This window comes from Scyliorhinus torazame, chromosome 9, assembly GCF_047496885.1.
Source record: "Scyliorhinus torazame isolate Kashiwa2021f chromosome 9, sScyTor2.1, whole genome shotgun sequence".
Lineage (NCBI taxonomy): Eukaryota > Metazoa > Chordata > Chondrichthyes > Carcharhiniformes > Scyliorhinidae > Scyliorhinus > Scyliorhinus torazame.
In genome coordinates this window covers 24,322,529-24,342,257 of record NC_092715.1, presented here as the reverse complement: position 1 = coordinate 24,342,257, position 19,729 = coordinate 24,322,529, and the positions used below count along the sequence as shown (strand labels likewise).

The 19,729-nt window shown below is 48.6% G+C and overlaps 1 protein-coding gene across 10 annotated transcripts in view; it reads right to left on the bottom strand.

Annotated features, from left to right (window-relative positions):
* The window catches only part of htt (huntingtin), a 310,292-nt gene that overhangs the window by 49,027 nt on the left and 241,536 nt on the right, over window positions 1–19,729 (bottom strand). For all 10 annotated transcript variants that reach the window (XR_011948987.1, XM_072515702.1, XM_072515706.1 and 7 more), the window contains 3 exons: window positions 17,526–17,739; window positions 16,597–16,742; window positions 6,929–7,106 (listed from right to left, as the gene is read on the bottom strand). Coding sequence is in view for 9 of the 10 variants with exons in the window: in XM_072515702.1 (XP_072371803.1) it covers window positions 6,929–7,106; window positions 16,597–16,742; window positions 17,526–17,739 (538 nt within the window). In the remaining variant the exon portion in view is untranslated. The remainder of the gene's footprint in view (window positions 1–6,928; window positions 7,107–16,596; window positions 16,743–17,525; window positions 17,740–19,729) is intronic.

The following is a 19,729-nucleotide window of genomic DNA, read 5'->3' as shown; positions in this document are numbered from 1 at the left end:
CCTTCTGTGCCATAAATGACTCTGGGAACTGAAAGGGCATCACACCAGCACTGTAGCGCTGCAGTGGAGGGCTTAAGTTGAGAGTTTGGTGATTCGGTGAGGAGGGAATGGGTTAGTACGGTCAGTGATCCTTTGAGTATTGCGAGTACGGTTGGGTATTTAACACTTTTATCACTTATAGTTTATAAAATATTATTTTGCAGTTCATTGTTTGTAAGGGCTATGTTCTGTAACAACGAGGAGCAATATATAAGGGCCCTAGAGCAATTGATATGAAGTATCTTCCAAAAGGTTTAATGGAGGAAGCCATTGCAGGAAGGTTAACGCATGATGTGCTCTTCCTGCTCCACGTGGGAAGCAGAGAACATTTCCAGTACCCGGGATCACCATATGTGCAGGAAGTGTCTCCAGCTACAGCTACTGGAAGCCCGGGTTTTGGAGCTGGAGCGGCAGCTGGGGACACCGTGGAGCATCTATGAAACAGAGTATCGTGGATAGCACATTATAGAGAGGTGGTCACACCGCAGGCTAAGACTCCACAGCATGGAAGGGAATTTGTGGCCACCAGGCAGGGCAAGAGGACAAGGCAGGCAGTTCAAGAATCTCCTATGTCTACTCCCTTGCAAAACAGTTATACTGCTTTTTATACTGTTGAGGGGAATGACCTCTCAGGGGAAAGCAACAGCCAAGTTCATTACACCGTGGTTGCTGCACAGGGCAGGAGTAAAAATTCTGGAAATGCTATAGTTTTAGGCAATTTAATTTTATGGGGAATAGGTAGGCATTTCTTTGGCCTCAAACGATACTCCAGGATAGTATGTGGCCTCCCTGGTGATAGTATGTCCAAGAGTAGCTACAGGACATTCTGATGAACAGCCAGTGGGCGTAATACACATTGGTACAAACGACTTAGGTTAAAAAAGAAAGGATGAGGTCCGAAAAGGAGAATATAGGAAGTTAGGAAGTAAGTTGAAAAGTAGGACCTCAAGGATACTGATCTCAGGATTACTACCAGTGCCACGTGCGAGTCAGAGTAGAACTAGCAGGATGTATGGATGAAAAGATGGGGTGAGGGAGAGGGTTTACGATTCCTAGGACATTGGGACCAGCTCCGGGGGAGATGGGACCAGTACAAACTGGACGGGTTACACTTGGGCAGGACCTGGACTGATGTCCTACAGGGAATATTTGCTGGAGTGGTTGGGGAGGGTTTAAACTAAAATGCCAAGCGGTTGGGAGCTTATGCAAGAAGTCAAATGAGGGGGAATCAGGAACAAGAACAATAGATAGCAATGGGAATAAGAAATTAAGGGCTAGAATCAAACAGGGCCTCAGTGAGAAATAGTGAGAATGGGCCAAGTAATATTCAACAGACAGGTCTGAAGACCTTTGCCTTAATACATGGAGCATTCGCAATGAAGTGGAAATATTAATTGCGCAAATAGATGTAAACGGGTATGATATAGTCGGGATTACGGAGACATGGTTGCTGGGTGACCAGGGATGGGAACTGAACATCCAGGGGTATTCAGGAAGGATAGGCAAAAAGCAAAAGGCAGTGGAGTTTCATTTCCAGTTAAAGAGGAAATTAACCACTAGTGAGGAACGATATTAGCTCCGACGATGTGGAATCTGTAGGGTAGGGCTGAGGAAGGGACAAAAAACGTTAGTGGGGATTGCATATAGACCAAACTGTAGTGGTGATGTTGAGGATGGCATTAAATAGGAAATTAGAGAAGCATGTAATAAAGGAATATCTGTAATTATGGGTGATGTTAATACGCATGTAGATTAGGCAAATAAAATTGATAACAATACCAGAGGAGGAATCCCTGGAGCGTAAATGGGATGGATTTCTGAACCAATACATTGAGGAACCAACGAGGGACCAGGCCATCCTCAACTGGGTATTGTGTAATGAGGAAGGAATAATTGACAATCTGGTTGTGGGAGGCCATTCAGGGAGGAGCGACCATAATATGTTCGAATTCTTCATCAAGACGTAGAGTGACGTAGTTGATTCTGAGACGAGGACTCTGAATCTGAACAAAGGAAATCATGATGATATGAGGTGTGAGTTGGCTATGGTGAATTGGGTAATATTACTTAAAGGGATGACAGTGGATAGGCAATAGCAAATATTCAAAAAATGACCACACCATGGCTTAGAAAATAAATTAGAGATGGTATTAGATTCAAGGAGGAGGTGTACAAATTGTCCAGATAAAAAACACACCTGAGGATTGGGAGCAGTTTAGAATTCAACAAAGGAGGACCAAGGGATTGATTAAGATGGGGAAAATGGAGTACGAGAGTAAGCCTGCAGGGACTGTAAAAACTGTGTGTAAAGGTTTCTATAGGTACGTGAAAAGAAAAAGATTGGTGAAGACAAACGTAGGTCCCTTACAGTCAGAAACAGGGGAATTTATAATGAGAAACAAAAAAATGGTGAGCAACTAAATACATACTTTGGTCTGTCTTCACAAATGAGACAAATAACGTACTAGAAAGGTTCAGTGAGAGGGAAGAACTGAAAAAAATCAGTATTAGCAGGGAAATGGTTTTGGGGAAATTAATGGGATTGAAGGCCGATAAATCCCCAGGGACTGGTCCCAGAGTTATTAGGTGGCCCTAGAAATAGTGCATGCATTGGTGGTTACCTTTCAAGATTCTATAGACTCCTGCCGATTGAAGGGTAGCAAATATAACCCCAGTATTAAAAAAGGGATGCAGAGGGAAAACAGGGAATTATGGACAAGTCAGCCTGATGTCAGTAATGGTCAGAATTCTAGAGTCCAAAAGGGAGACAACTGAATGTTAACGTGAGACGACTATTAGGGGTGATAATGATGCCCCCAGTGGAGGGGGAGGCAGAGATAGTGGCGGCAATGGACGCAGAGAAGGCATTTGATAGGGTGGAGTGGGAGTATTTATGGGAAGTGTTAAGGAGGTTTGGGTTTGGGAACGGGTTTATTAGCTGGGTTAGACTTCTTTATGGGGCTCCAACGGCAAGCGTAGTTACAGGTCGACATAGATCGGAGTATTTCCGACTATATAGGGGAACAAGACAGGGATGCCCGCTGTCTCCATTGTTGTTCGCGTTGGCAATTGAACCTCTGGCCATGGCGTTGAGAGACTCCAGGAAATGGAGAGGGGTGATTAGAGGGGGAGAAGAACACCGAGTCTCGTTATATGCGGATGACCTATTGTTATACGTGTCGGACCCAGCGGGGGGAATGATAGAGGTTATGCGAATTTTGAGGGGGTTCGGGGATTTCTCGGGGTATAGGCTAAACATGGGGAAGAGTGAATTATTTGTGATACATCCAGGGGACCAGAGTAGAGAGATAGAAGGCTTGCCTCTAAGGAAAGTGGAAAGAAACTTCCGATACCTGGGGATTCAGATCGCTAGGAGCTGGGGAACCTTGCACAGACTTAATCTGACACGGTTGGTAGAACAAATGGAGGAGGACTTCAAGAGGTGGGACATGCAGCCTCTATCGCTGGCGGGCAGGGTGCAAGCAATTAAGATGATGGTCCTCCCGAGGTTCTTATTTGTATTTCAATGTCTCCCTATCCTAATCACTAAGACCTTTTTTAATAAAATAGACAGGAGCATCACGAGCTTCGTGTGGGCAGGGAAAGTTCCGAGAGTAAGGAGGGGGTTCCTTCAGCGTAGTAGGGACAGAGGAGGATTGGCACTACCGAACTTGGGCGATTACTATTGGGCCGCCAATGTGGCAATGATACGTAAATGGATGATGGAGGGTGAGGGAGCGGCGTGGGAAAGACTGGAGAGAAAGTCCTGTAAAGGGACGAGTTTAGAGGCGCTGGTGACGGCGCCGCTACCGATCTCACCTAAAAAGTTTACCACGAACCCGGTGGTGGCGGCAACATTAAATATCTGGGGACAGTGGAGGCGACAGAGAGGGGTGCGGGGAGCCCTGGTGGGGTCCCCAATCAGGAACAACCATAGGTTCGCCCCAGGAAGAATGGATGGAGGATTTCAGAGCTGGTTCCAGTTGGGAATTAGGAGGGTGGGAGATTTATTTATAGATGGGACTTTTGCGAGCTTGGGAGCATTGGAGGAAAAGTATAAGTTGCCCCGGGGAAATTTCTTGAGATATATGCAGGTGAGGGCATTTACTAGACAACAGGTGAGGGAATTTCCATTGCTCCCGACACAGGGGATACAGGACAGGGTGCTTTCAGGGGTGTGGGTCGGAGAGGGCAAGGTGTCAGAGATTTACCGAGAGATGAGGGAAGAGGGGGAGGAGTCGGTGGGCGAACTAAAAGGAAAGTGGGAAGAAGAACTAGGGGAGGAGATAGAGGAGGGTATGTGGGCTGATGCCCTAAGCAGGGTAAATTCCTCTTCCTCATGCGCCAGGCTTAGCCTGATTCAATTTAAGGTGCTACATAGAGCACACATAACGGGAGCAAGATTGAGCAGGTTCTTTGGAGTGGAGGACAAATGTGGGAGGTGTGGCGGGAGCCCGGCAAACCACACACATATGTTTTGGGCATGCCCGGCACTGGAAGGGTATTGGAAGGGAGTGACGGGAGTGATTTCGCGGGTGGTGAAGGCCCGGGTCAAACCAGGCTGGGGGTTAGCTCTATTTGGAGTTGCGGAAGAGCCGGGAGTGCAGGAGGCGAAAGAGGCCGACGTTGTGGCCTTTGCGTCCCTAGTAGCCCGGCGCAGGATCCTACTCATGTGGAAGGAGGCGAAACCCCCCGGACTGGAGGCCTGGGTAAATGATATGGCGGGGTTCATTAAACTGGAGCAGATAAAGTTTGCCCTGAGAGGATCGGCGCAAGGGTTCACCAGGCGGTGGCAGCCATTTCTCGACTACCTAGGGGAACGTTAGAGGGAAGACAGATGACCAGCAGCAGCAACCCAGGGGGAGGGGGGGGTTTAGTTTAGGTCAAAGATAAAGGGGTTTTGTTACTTGTGTATTGTTTAAAATTTCTGTATTGTTATTGTTGCGTTTGCTTTGTAAGAGGGGAAAAATTGTTGTTTGGGAAAAAAAATTTCAATAAAACATTTATAAAAAAAAAAAAAAAAAAAAAGAATTCTAGAGTCCATTATAAAAGATTTAATAACACAGCATTTGGAAAACAGTGGCAGGATCTGACAGAGTCAGCATGGATTTACAAAAGGGAAATCATGCTTGACAAATCTACTGGAATTCTTAGAGGTTGTAACTAGTAGAGTTGATGAGGGGGAGCCAGTGGATGTGGTATATTTGAACTTTCAGAAGGCTTTCGACAAAGTCCAAATAAAAATTAAAGAGCATGGGATTAGGGGTAGTGTATTGAGGTGGATAAAAACTGGTTGGCAGACAGGAAACAAGGAGTAGGAATAAATAGGTCCTTTGGTAAAGCAAGCAGTGAGTAGTGGGATACTGCATGCATTGATGTTGGGACCCCAGCTATTCACAATATATATATTAATGAGTTAGATGAGCGAACTAAATGTAATATCTCCAGATTTGCAGATGATACAAAGTTGGGTGGGAGGGTGAGTGTGAGGAGGATTCCAAGATGCTTCAATGTGATTTGGACAAGTTGAGTGAGTGAGCAAATGCAGGTCAGATACAGTATAATGTAGATAAATGTGAGGATATCCACTTTGGTAGCAAAAATCGAGACATAGATAATTATATAAATGGTTATAAATTGAGGGAGGGGAATGTGCAACAAGATCTGGGTGTCCTTGTACACCAGTCACTGAAGATAAATATGCAGGTGCAATAGGTGGTAAAGAAGGCAAATGGTATGTTGGCCTTCATAGTGGGAGGATTTGACTACAGAAGCAGGGATGTCTTTCTGCAATTATACAGGGCCTTGGTGAGGCCACACCTGGAGTATTGTATGCAGTTTTGGTGTCCCTATCAGAGGAAGGACGTTTGTGCTATGGAGGGAATGCAAAGAATGTTTACCAGACTGATTCCTGGGATGGCGCGACTGATATATGAGCAGAGATTGAGTCGGTTGGGATTATATTCGCTGTTTTTCAGAAGAATTGGGGAGGGGGTGGGGGGGATCTCATAAAAACCTATAAAATTCGAACAGGAGTAGACGCAGGAGTTGGATGTTCCCACTGGTGGGGGTGTTCAAAAATAGGGGTTACAGTCTGAGGATACAGGGTAGACCAGGACAGAGATGAGAAGAAATTTCTTCACCCAGAGAGTGGTGAGCCTGTGGAATTCACTATGACAGAAAGTAGCTGAGGCCAAAACATTGTATGTTTTCAAGAAGGACTCAAGATATAGCTCTTGGCATGAAAGGGATCAAAGGATGTGGGGAGGGTAGGCAGGAACAGCTTACTGAGCTGGAGGATCAACCATGAAAGAATTTCGGAGCAAGCTGGAAGGGCCGAGTGGCCTCTTCCTGCTCGTATTTTCTATGTATTTATGTAGCCAGTGTTTATTTCAGGCCAAGCCCCCATTGCCCAATCTCCAGCCCCAATGAGACACAAGCTTCTGCTATATACTGCTGGCTGGTGCTGACTCTCTTCGTGCCTCGAGAGGGAATCTCGACCAGAGATCACATCACATAGAAGGAAAGTGTCGCTATAGATAACATTTGGTCCTTGTGATCATCTGTGAGGATCAGAGAGGAAATTGGAATTTTTCCTTTTTTTCTTGCCTCTCCCAGGAGATTGGAGGTCTTAGGGTTGGGAGAAGTGGGAGAGATTAAGTGTTTATTTGTGATTCTCATAAGTACCAGCTCGAAAGACCAGTTGGGTCTTTCCTGTCCACCAGTTTCATAGAATATGCTATACCTGACCTGGGAGTGCTCGATGTTAGGGAAGCTCAACAGAAAGTGGTCTCGTCCCACAACTAATGTCTTTCAGTCAGATGGCCACACTAAAAAGCAACATCGTTTTTACTTAACTTCTCTTACCAACGGAAATAAAAATCCTTACTTGCTTCAATGATGAACCGGATGCAGTTGATAACCGAGCAGGCTTGAGTTACATAGGCTGCAGAGGCCAGCAAGTTCCAAATGCCAGGCTGTTGCAGAACTAAGCAGCAACAATCCAGAGCAGCTTGCAGGTCCAGACTTAGAGGAACTTGATCGTGCATCAACTGCCAGCACAGCGCCTGAATGACAATGCCAAAATCAGACATAGAGTTCAAGGCACACGACTGTTATAGCAAGGAGCGCACAGAATCAGAGAGTGTACCGCACCGAAACAGGTCATTTAATGCATCTGTCTGTGCTCCACATGAGCCTCCTCCAGCTCAATAAAAATCTGATTAAAGTCAAAACACTTGGCAAAATGTTCTCATACCCACTGCTCCAATTATTTCAAACATCGAACCATTTATTTCCAAACTGGCAGATGATACAAAGTTGGGTGGGAGGGTGAGCTGTGAGGAGGATGCAGAGATGCTTCAGTGGAATTTAGACAGGCTGAGTAGGCACATGTATGGCAGCAGCAGTATAATGTGGATAAATGTGAGGTTATCCACTTCGGAAGGCAGATTATTTGAATGGGTGTAAATTGAGGAAGGAGGACTTCCGGGTGCGGCGATGATCAGCTGAGTCGCACGTTTCGGCAGCTCCCGGTGGAACGGTCTTTTGGGCTCTTAATAAGAGCCCCAACGGCAATTTTAACAGCTAAAAGTACTGTGCGGTGAACCAGAAGGGAATCCCCCCTGGATACGGATGAAAAAAGGAGAGGAAGGTGGCCGGATTGCGGTGGATCCTTTAGAGCAGTGGCAAGGAAGGCAAGCAAAAACCAAGATGGCGTCGGAAGGTGGCAGTTTAATATGGGGCCCTGAACAACACGAGTTTTTGAAACGCTGCTTGGAAGAACTCAAAAAGGAAATGAAGAAGGAGCTGTTGGCCCCGATATTACAGGCGATCGAAGGGCTAAAGGAGGAGCAAAAGACCCAGGAGCGGGAGCTTCGGGTCGTGAAGGCAAAGGCTGCCGAGAATGAGGACGACATACAGGGCCTGGTGGTGAAGACGGAGATGCACGAGGCACACCATAAACGATGTGTGGAAAGGCTGGAGGCGCTGGAGAACAACGCGAGGAGGAACAACCTAAGGATTCTTGGTCTTCCTGAAGGTGCGGAGGGAGCGGACGTCGGGGCATATGTGAGCACGATGCTGCACTCGTTAATGGGAGCGGAGGCCCCAGCGGGTCCGTTGGAGGCGGAGGGAGCATACCGAGTGATGGCGCGAGGACCGAGAGCAGGAGAAATTCCCAGAGCCATAGTGGTGAGATTCCTCCGTTTTAAGGATAGAGAGATGGTCCTTAGATGGGCAAAGAAAACTCGGAGCAGTAAGTGGGAGAACGCGGTGATCCGCGTATACCAAGACTGGAGTGCGGAGGTGGCGAGAAGGAGGGCGAGCTTTAATCGGGCCAAGGCGGTGCTTCACAAAAAGAAGATAAAATTCGGAATGCTGCAACCGGCAAGACTGTGGGTCACATATCAAGGGAGGCACCACTACTTTGAGACGGCGGATGAGGCGTGGACTTTTATCGTGGAAGAAAAATTGGAATGAGCGGGTTATTAAAAAAAGAACGTTTGAAACAAAGTGGTGGGGCGAGTATGGGGGGCGAAGAGGGGGGTAAAAAGGGGGGAAAGAGGAGTTTTATGTTATTAATCCTGCGATGTGGTAACTTTTCTTTCTTCCACAGGAGGTGGTGGGGGGAGGAAAGGAGGTGGAGGAGATGGGGCGTTGGCCATTGGGGGCGGGGCCAAGGGGGAAACGCGGGCTCGGTTCCCGCGCTATGATAATCATGGCGGGAATAGGGAAGCAGGATGGAGGGGGCGTCGCACGGTGCGAGCCGAGGTCACGGGGGGAAGCAGAGGTCGGCCAGAGTTTGCTGACTTCTGGGAGCAACATGGGGGGTGTAACTACGCTAGTGGGGGATCTAGCGGGGGGGGGGGGGGGGGGGGGGGGATGGGAGGGGGGAATTATTGGGCTGCTGCTGCTGGGGAGAGGGGGGAGCTGGCATGGGGTGGGATGGGCGGGGGGGCACCGCCTGGGGGGGGGGGACAGCTGCGTGGGAACCGGGTGAGGAGCTGGAAAAAGGGGATGGCTAATCGACAAGGGAGGGGGGGGTAAAAAGCCCCCCAACCCGGCTGATCACGTGGAACGTGAGAGGGCTGAACGGGCCGATAAAGAGGGCACGGGTACTCGCACACCTTAAGAAACTTAAGGCAGACGTGGTTATGTTACAGGAAACGCACTTGAAACTGATAGACCAGGTGAGACTACGCAAAGGTTGGGTGGGGCAGGTGTTCCATTCGGGGCTAGATGCGAAAAACGGGGGTGGCTATATTAGTGGGGAAGCGGGTAATGTTTGAGGCAAAGACTATAGTGGCGGATAGCGGGGACAGATACGTGATGGTGAGTGGCAAACTACAGGGGGAGACGGTGGTTTTGGTAAACGTATATGCCCCGAACTGGGATGATGCCAATTTTATGAGGCGTATGCTAGGACGCATCCCGGACCTAGAGGTGGGAAAGTTGGTAATGGGGGGAGATTTCAATACGGTGTTGGAACCAGGGCTGGACAGGTCGAGGTCCAGGACTGGAAGGAGGCCGGCAGCAGCCAAGGTGCTTAAAGATTTTATGGAGCAGATGGGAGGAGTAAACCCGTGGAGATTTAGCAGACCTAGGAGTAAGGAGTTTTCGTTTTTCTCCTATGTCCACAAAGTCTATTCGCGAATAGACTTTTTTGTTTTGGGAAGGGCGTTGATCCCGAAGGTGAGGGGAACGGAGTATACGGCTATAGCCATTTCGGATCACGCTCCACACTGGGTGGACTTGGAGATAGGGGAGGAAACAGGAGGGCGCCCACCCTGGAGAATGGACATGGGACTAATGGCAGATGAGGGGGGGTGTCGAAGGGTGAGGGGGTGCATTGAAAAGTACTTGGAACTCAATGATAATGGGGAGGTCCAGGTGGGAGTGGTCTGGGAGGCGTTGAAGGCGGTGGTTAGAGGGGAGCTGATATCAATAAGGACACATAAAGAAAAGCAGGAGAGTAGGGAACGGGAGCGGTTGCTGCAAGAACTTCTGAGGGTGGACAGGCAATATGCGGAGGCACCGGAGGAGGGACTGTACAGGGAAAGGCAAAGGCTACACGTAGAATTTGACTTGCTGACAACGGGTACTGCAGAGGCACAGTGGAGGAAGGCACAGGGTGTACAGTACGAATATGGGAAGGCGAGCAGGTTGCTGGCCCACCAATTGAGGAAAAGGGGAGCAGCGAGGGAAATAGGGGGAGTGAGGGATGAGGAAGGAGAGATGGAGTGGGGAGCGGAGAGAGTGAATGGAGTGTTCAAGGCATTTTATAAAAAATTATACGAAGCTCAACCCCCGGATGGGAGGGAGAGAATGATGGGCTTTCTGGACCGGCTGGAATTTCCCAAGGTGGAGGAGCAGGAAAGGGTGGGACTGGGAGCACAGATTGAAATAGAGGAAGTAGTGAAAGGAATTAGGAGCATGCAGACGGGGAAGGCTCCGGGACCGGATGGATTCCCAGTTGAATTTTACAGGAAATATGTGGACTTGCTCGCCGCGCTACTGATGAGGACCTTTAATGAGGCAAAGGAAAGGGGACAGCTGCCCCCGACTATGTCAGAGGCAACGATATCGCTTCTCCTAAAGAAGGAAAAGGACCCGCTGCAATGCGGGTCCTATAGACCTATTTCCCTCCTAAATGTAGACGCTAAGGTTCTGGCCAAGGTAATGGCAATGAGGATAGAGGATTGTGTCCCGAGGGTGGTCCATGAGGACCAAACTGGGTTTGTGAAGGGGAGACAGCTGAATACGAATATACGGAGGCTGCTAGGGGTAATGATGATGACCCACCAGAGGGGGAAGCGGAGATTGTAGTGGCGATGGATGCCGAGAAAGCATTTGATAGAGTGGAGTGGGATTATCTGTGGGAGGTGCTGAGGAGATTTGGTTTTGGAGATGAGTATGTTGGATGGGTGCAGCTGTTGTATAGGGCCCCAGTGGCGAGTGTGGTCACGAATGGACGGGGATCTGCATACTTTCGGCTCCATAAAGGGACAAGGCAGGGATGCCCTCTGTCCCCATTATTGTTTGCACTGGCGATTGAGCCCCTGGCAATAGCATTGAGGGGTTCCAAGAAGTGGAGGGGAGTACTTAGAGGAGGGGAAGAACACCGGGTATCTCTATATGCGGATGGTTTGTTGTTATATGTAGCGGACCCGGCGGAGGGGATGCCAGAGATAATGCGGACACTTCGGGAGTTTGGAGAATTCTCAGGATATAAACTGAACATGGGGAAAAGTGAGTTGTTTGTGGTGCATCCAGGGGAGCAGAGCAGAGAAATAGAGGACTTTCCGCTGAGGAAGGTACCAAGGGACTTTCGTTACTTGGGGATCCAGATAGCCAAGAATTGGGGTACATTGCATAGGTTAAATTTAACGCGATTGGTGGAACAAATGGAGGAGGACTTCAAGAGATGGGGCATGGTATCCCTGTCACTGGCAGGGAGGGTGCAGGCGGTTAAAATGGTAGTCCTCCCGAGATTCCTCTTTGTGTTTCAGTGCCTCCCGGTGGTGATCACGAAGGCTTTTTTTAAAAGGATCGAAAAGAGTATCATGAGTTTTGTGGGGGCCGGGAAGACCCCGAGAGTGAGGAAGGGATTCTTACAGCGTAGTAGGGATAGGGGGGGCTGGCATTACCGAGCCTAAGTGAGTACTACTGGGCCGCCAATATCTCAATGATGAGTAAGTGGATGGGAGAAGAGGAGGGAGCGGCGTGGAAGAGATTGGAGAGGGCGTCCTGTAGGGGGACTAGCTTACAAGCTATGGTGACGGCCCCATTGCCGTTCTCACTGAAGAAATACACCACAAGCCCGGTGGTGGTGGCGACTTTGAAAATTTGGGGACAGTGGAGACAGCATAGGGGAAAGACGGGAGCCTTGGTGGGGTCCCCGATAAGAAATAACCATAGGTTTGCCCCGGGGAGAATGGATGGGGGATTTGGAATATGGCAAAGAGCAGGAGTAACGCAACTGAAAGATCTGTTTGCGGATGGGAAGTTCGCAAGTCTGGGAGCGCTGACTGAGAAATATGGGTTGCCCCAAGGGAATGCATTCCGGTATATGCAACTGAGGGCTTTTGCGAGGCAACAGGTGAGGGAATTCCCGCAGCTCCCGACGCATGAGGTGCAGGACAGAGTGATCTCAAAGACTTGGGTGGGGGGACGGTAAGGTGTCAGATATATATAGGGAAATGAGGGACGAGGGGGAGATTATGGTAGATGAGCTGAAAGGGAAATGGGAAGAGCTGGGGGAGGAGATTGAGGAGGGGCTGTGGGCGGATGCCCTAAGTAGGGTAAACTCATCGTCCTCGTGTGCCAGGCTAAGCCTGATTCAATTTAAGGTGTTACACAGGGCGCATATGACTGGAGCACGGCTCAGTAAATTTTTTGGGGTAGAGGATAGGTGTGCGAGATGCTCGGGAAGCCCAGTGAATCACACCCACATGTTCTGGTCATGTCCGGCACTACAGGGGTTCTGGATGGGGGTGACAAAGGTGCTTTCGAAAGTAGTGGGGGTCCAGGTCGAACCAAGCTGGGGGTTGGCTGTATTTGGGGTTGCACAAGAGCCGGGAGTACAGGAGGCGAGAGAGGCCGATGTTTTGGCCTTTGCGTCCCTAGTAGCCCGGCGCAGGATACTGTTGATGTGGAAGGAAGCCAAGCCCCCGGGGGTGGAGACCTGGATAAATGACATGGCAGGGTTTATAAAGCTGGAACGGATTAAGTTCGTCCTAAGGGGATCGGCTCAAGGGTTCACCAGGCGGTGGCAACCGTTCGTCGAATACCTCACAGAAAGATAGAGGGAATGGAAAAGAAGAAGGTAGCAGCAGCAGCCCAGGGGGGGCGGGGGAGGAACCAGAAGGACTCTCAGGGTTGTTAATATATATGTATAATATGTATAGGTCGTTGCTATAAATAATTGTATATTGGACTGTTAAATCATATTTTTGGAGAGTGTTTATCTGAGACAAGGCAGTTGCCATTTAGTTTTAATTTTCGTTTTTGTTATATATTATTTATGCTTTGTTTATAAAACAGGTCATTGTTATTTATACTGTTATATTATTGTGTAAAGGATACACAATGTACTGTGATGGTTGACCAAAAATTTTCAATAAAATATTTTTTTTTTTTTTTAAATTGAGAGAGGAGTCTCAGCGGGACCTTGGTGTCCTTGTCGCTGAAAGTAACAGGTACAGCAGGCAGTAAAGGCGGCAAACGGTATGTTGGCCTTTATAGCGAGAGGATTTGAATATAGGAATAGATATGTTCTAATGCAATTGTTTTGGTCATTGGTGAGGCCACACCTTGAGATGTGTGCAGTTTTGGTCTCCTTATCTGAGGAAGGTTGATCCGCCATGATTGAATGGCGGAGTGGACTCGATGGGCCGAATGGCCTTACTTCCGTTCCTATGTCTTATGGTCTTATGTCCTTTCTATGGAGGGAGTGCAGCGAAGGTTTACCAGGCTGATTCCTGGGATGGCGGGACTGTCACATGAGAAGAGACTAAATGGTTAGGATTATATTCATTGGCGTTTAGAAGAGTGTGGGGGGGAATCTCATAGAAACTTATGAAATTCTAACAGGATTAGACACGGTAGATTCAGAAAGAATGTTCCCGATGGTGGGGGAGTCCAGGATCAGGGGTCATAGTTTGAGGATAAGGGATAAACCTTTTAGGACTGAGGTGAGGAGAAATTTCTTCACCCAGAGCGTGGTGAATCTGTAGACTTCACTATCACAGAAAATAGTTGAGGCCAAGAAGGAATTAGATATAGCTCTTCGGGAGGGGTGCCGGCCGGAGGGGGGGGGGGCAGATCAGGTTATTGAATTTGATGATCACAATGAATGGCAGAGCAGGTTCAAAGGGTCGAATGGCCTCCTCGTACTTCTATTTTCTATGTGTCTATATTTTAAAATGCACTGAAAAAACAGACCTAGCATTAGCCATACAGCTGTCCCAGGTCAATCCTCGGAAATTCCTCCCTCAACATCACTCGGTGGCTATTTGCCTTGTGGTACATTAACTACATTAAATGTGTCCGATAAATACAAGATAATGAAACACAAAAATCAGACTGGTTGGGCTGAATGGCCTGTTTCTATGCTGTACATTCTAAGTAATTTTATTTCAGTTGGTGCATTGATATAAACTAAATATGAACCATACATATACATAAAATAGGATTACCATTGCCCAATTCCCCATAATCAACATCTTGGGGATTACCATTGACCAGAAACTGAACTGGACTAGCCATACAAATACTGTGGCTACAAGCGCAGGTTAGAGGCGAGGAATCCTGTGGTAACTCACCTCCTGACTCTCCAAAGCCTGTCCACCACCTACAGGTCACAAGTCAGGAGTGTAATGGAATACTTCCCACTTGCCTGGATGAGTGCAGCTCCAACAACACTCAGGAAGCTCAACATCATCCAGAACAAAGCAGCCCACTTGACTGCTCCCCTTCCACAAACATTCAAACCCTCCACCACCAACGAAACGTAGCAGCCGTGTGTACCATCTACAAGATGCACTGCAGGAACTCACCAAACACCCTTAGGCAGCACCTTGCAAATCCATGACAATGACTATCTAGACGGACAAGGGCAGCAGGCACATGGGAACACCACTGCCTGGAAGTTCTCCTCCAAGTCAGTCACCACCTTGACTTGGAAATATATTGTCGTTCCTTCACTGTGACAAAATCCTGGAACTTTCTCCTTCACACCGCGTGGACTGCAGTTCAAGGAGGCAGCTCACCACCACCTTCTCAAGGGCAATTAGAGATGGGCAAAAATGCTGACCTGGCCAGCGATGCCCATATCCCGTAAATTATTTTTTTTAAAAGATCAACACACAGAACGTTTGAGAATTTGAATTGCATATTAAAAAAACAATCAGGAAATTGAGAAGCAGGCATCAGTAAAAGTCAGGTTGCGGTAAAATCCAACTTGTTCACCAACATCCTTTAAGGAAGGAAATCTGCCATCTTACTGTTTTATTATTCATTTAATGGATGCGAGTGTCGACGACAACATTTGCTGTTCATCCCTAACATCCCTCGAGATGGTGGGCTGGTGAGCAAAGCCCACATCCCAAGAGTGAATAATAAAACAAAGATGGACATGGACTAAAACACAGGCACACACGTGAATTGGAATCTTGAGAGTCTGACACAAATGTGAGCTTTCCACCTGCACAACAGAAGGTGGCTGATAATTGCAGGTGCTCAATTTATTATGTGCTGCTGATTTGCTCTGTTCCACCTCACCATGATTCCCCAATTTCTCTTCTGCATCATTAATCGCTTACTGGGACTGCAGGCAAAATTCAAACCATGCTACAAAAGTTGATTGTTCCGCTGTGTGTGCCGTTTCAGAAGCATCTACTTCCTCCATGCACTCACCCTGCCACAGACTGCAGGGAGCTGTGCACAACTTTCCCTGTTGCCTCTCCATTATGAAACCCGCTATCACTGAAGTCTGTAGCCGCTTGATCAAAGTAATCCAGTCAGCTGTCAGCGTGATGCTAACCTGGTTTTCAAATTCCAATTAACATAATAATAATAATCTTTATTGTCACAACTAGGCTTACATTAACACTGCAATGAAGTTACTGTGAAAAGCCCCTAGTCGCCACATTCCGGCGCCTGTTTGGGTGCACAGAGGGAGAATTCAGAATATCCAATTCACCTAACAGCATGTCTTTCGGGACTTGTGGGAGGAAACACCCACGCAGACACAGGGAGAACGTGCAGACTCTCAGAATTTACAGTGCAGCAGGCCATTCGGCCCATCAGGTCTGCACCAGCCCTCGGACAGAGCACCATACCTAAGCCCACACCTCCACCCTATCCCCGTAACCCCACCTAACCCAACCTTTTTTGGACACTGCATTTCTGGTCTGCAGAGATTCCGTGCAAACCCAAAGCCAAGCAGGGCGTCAAAAGGTTCAAGTTGAACTCCTGGAAAAGCACAGTGTCCTTTAAGGGCAATTTAGCATGACTAATCCACCTATACTGCACATCTTTAGACTGTGGAGGAAACCGGAGCACCCGGAGGAAACCCACGCAAACACGGGGAGAATGTGCAGATTCCGAACAGATAGTGACCCAAGCCGGGAATCGAACCTGGGACCCTAGAACTGTGAAGCAACTGTGCTAACCACCGTGCTGCCCACATAGGACCATGCTTTCCACGGGGAGCTTTTCTTTGTGGGGATGGGGAGGAGCGTAAATAATAAAGGCTCCTAACTGCAGACAGGCTTCAGAGTTACGCAGAAGATTTACCACAATGCACATGGAAGAGGAAACAAGAGCAACAAACACAGCATTTTGGCTACTTAAGGCCTTGCGATAAACCAGATGGATCTCAGGGCCCCAAAAACTTTGGTGTAAACAAAGCAGGTTTACATAAAAAGTGCACCTGGAAAAATAAAACAGAAGTCTGCCTGCAGCCACTCACTATAGAACGCTGGCATTCATACCAGAATACTCAACTTGCGGAGAAAGTCAATGTATTCCTTGGTCAATGGAGCCAAGCCTTACCTCTAAAGACAAGACCATGAAGCTGGCAATATCCGCCTCACTGTCAGTGGAAATCTGAAGAGATGGTGGCAGCTTGGGAAGAGACAGGAGATATTGGGCCACTGCATTACACAGGCTAATAACGGAGTGATAGAACAGCGTATCGCCTGCAAAACAAAGTGTTTAATAAATGCATGCGGCTTGAATGCAACCATTCCAACAAAAAAAGTCAATCGGGCCAATATAAAACCCAGATTTTTATACAATCCAAGGGATTTATATTCATATTTCAAAACTGAACTTGAACAAAAGAACCAATTGTGTCTCGTTCTGTAACTGCTTTTCTTCTCTTACTTCACTCTCCAATATGCTTTGTGCCACTTCTCAATCCTTAGTTTTAATTACCCTTTTCTCCCTTTCTCTCAGAAAGGCTTTCAAGCATTTTTCCGATCATGTTGTCCATGGCTATTTTGTTCTGTCTCTTCCTGCAAGTGTCAGCTGTGGCTCAAGTGGCCACGCTCTTGCCTCTGATTCAGAAGGTTTGCGGGTTCCAGTCCCACCCCAGCCAAGTGCTGAGGGAGCGGTGCACTGCCGAGAGGTGCCATCTTTCGGATGGTACGTTATACCTGTCTGCCCTTCATGTGAATGCAAAGGATCCCATGGCACTATTTCAAAGAGGAGCTGGGGAGTTATCCTAAGTGCCCGAGCTAACATTCATCCCTCAATCAACATCACAGATTTTCTGGTCGTTATCACATTGTTGCTTGTGGGAGCTTGCTGTGCACATGTTGGCTGCCACATTTTTTACAACACAACAGTGACTACACTTCATTGCCACTAACACACTTTGGGATGTCCAAACATTGCGAAAGGCACTATACAGGTTCTTTTCTTCTTTCGGTCTTAACTTCACTCTTTAATTTCTCCAGGTTCCAGCAGGGCTCTCTTACCAAAAATCTCACCGATCTTATTCCAGTAAGAGGAATTGGGCAAAGGGCACAGCCTTTGGAACACCTGATGGTTGCTGGGAAGGTGCTGGACATGGAATGACACGTGGTCCAAGGTAACTTTCCTGGCAGTTTCGAACAGAACGCTGGTCTGATCTGCAGAGATTCCGTGCAAACCCAAAGCCAAGCAGGGCGTCAAAAGGTTCAAGTTGAACTCCTGGAAAAGCACAGACAAACAGCACATTTGAGATTTTAATTTGACATTCAAAATTACACATGGATACACCAGTCCTTCACTATTGCCATGCAACTTTTCAGCTAACTCTCTCCCTAGAAATAGCATGTTGATAAAGGCACGGGATTAACAATATTTGTTCATGGCACATATCCAATTGCACTCAAACAAATTTGTAGTCCTTCCACAAGTCACAAACTGCTATAATCCAGGCACGTTAAAAGCAGAGAAACACGAGACTTCCGGTTGCGGTGATGCCGAGCTAGCCGCACGTTTCGGCGGCTCCAGCTCAGACGGACCTTCGGGCTCTTTTAAGAGCCCCAACGGGGAATTTTTTGACGACGCAACCCGGTGTGGGGTGTGTGAGAAGGGAGTCCCCCCCCAACGAAGGAGGAAAAAACCGGCGGCAGCGGCTGCAGCGCGAGGAATCGTCGACCAAAGGGTCAGAAAGAGAGAAGCACAAGATGGCGGCGGAGAAAGCGCAGGCGACATGGGGGCCTGAGCAGGATGAAATTTTGAGACGGTGCGTGGAGCTGCTGAAGAGGGAGGTGCTGACCCCGATGCTACAGGCAATTGAGGGGCTCAAGGAGACACTAAAGACCCAGGAGGCAGAGCTCCGCGTGGTGGAGCAGAAGGTGACAGATAATGAGGACGAGATCCTGGGTCTGGCGGTTAAGACACAGACGCACGAGGCACTTCATAAAAAGTGTACTGAAAGGATCGAGGTCCTAGATAACGGAGCGCGAAGGGAGAACCTTCGGATACTGGGTCTCCCTGAGGGTGTGGAAGGAGTGGACTGTGGAGCTTATGCAAGTACGATGCTGAGCTCACTGATGGGTGCTGAGGCCCCTACGGGCCCCCTTGGAGGTGGAGTGGGCACATCGGATCCTGGCGAGAAGACCAAAAGCGGGATAACCACCCAGGGCGATAATCGTGCGATTTCACCGCCTTAAGGATAGAGAAGAGATCCTGAGATGGGCTAAAAAGGTGCGGAGTAGCAGATGGGAGAATGCAGTGGTACGGGTGTACCAGGATTGGAGTGCGGAGGTGGCGAGAAGGAGGGCGAGCTTTAACCGAGCCAAAGAGGTGTTGCATAAAAGGAAGGTGAAGTTCGGGATGCTGCAGCCGGCAAGACTATGGGTCACGTATCAGGAGAGACACCATTATTTTGAGACGGCGGAGGAAGCATGGACCTTTATCAAAGAGGAGAAATTGGATCGGAACTGAGGGACTGATGCTGCAGGAAATGTTATTGTTAATGTTATGGTTGAAGTTAATTGAGAAGAAAATTGGGAAAGGGGAGACATGGGGAAATGTGGGCGCCGGTGAGGGGGGAAAGACGGGACATAGTTGGCGAATGGGGAAGGGGAGGGGGAGGGGAAAGGGAGCTGCGCCATAAGAGGCGGGTCAGGAAAAGGGATGTTCCCGCGCCAGAAAGAATAAGGTGGGAAGACAGGCGCAAGGCGGATGGGAATTCCCCACTCGGGGGGGTCGAGGAGTAGCCGGGGTCAGTTGAAGTCAGCTGACTTACGGAAGTAATATGGGGGGAGCAATCACGCTAGAAAGAGATCTAGCCGGGGGGGGGGGGGGGAAGAGGGGGAGACAACTGGGTTGCTGCTACGGAAATCCAAAAGGAAATGGCTAAAGAGTGGGTGGACGGGGATGGTATGCGACGCTGGGGGAGCGAGTGGGAGCGCGGAGGCGGGATATAGGACTGGCCTAGAGAAGGTAATGGCTAGTCGGCACGGGAGGGGGGCAGGTAGCCCCCTAGTGAGGCTGATCACGTGGAACGTGAGAGGCCTGAACGGACCGATAAAAAGGGCCCGAGTGCTCGCGCATTTGAAAGGACCAAGGGCAGACGTGGTTATGCTCCAAGAGACGCACCTAAAGGTGGCGGACCAAGTTAGGTTAAGGAAAGGATGGGTGGGACAGGTGTTCCACTCAGGACTGGACGCAAAGAAGAGGGGTGGCC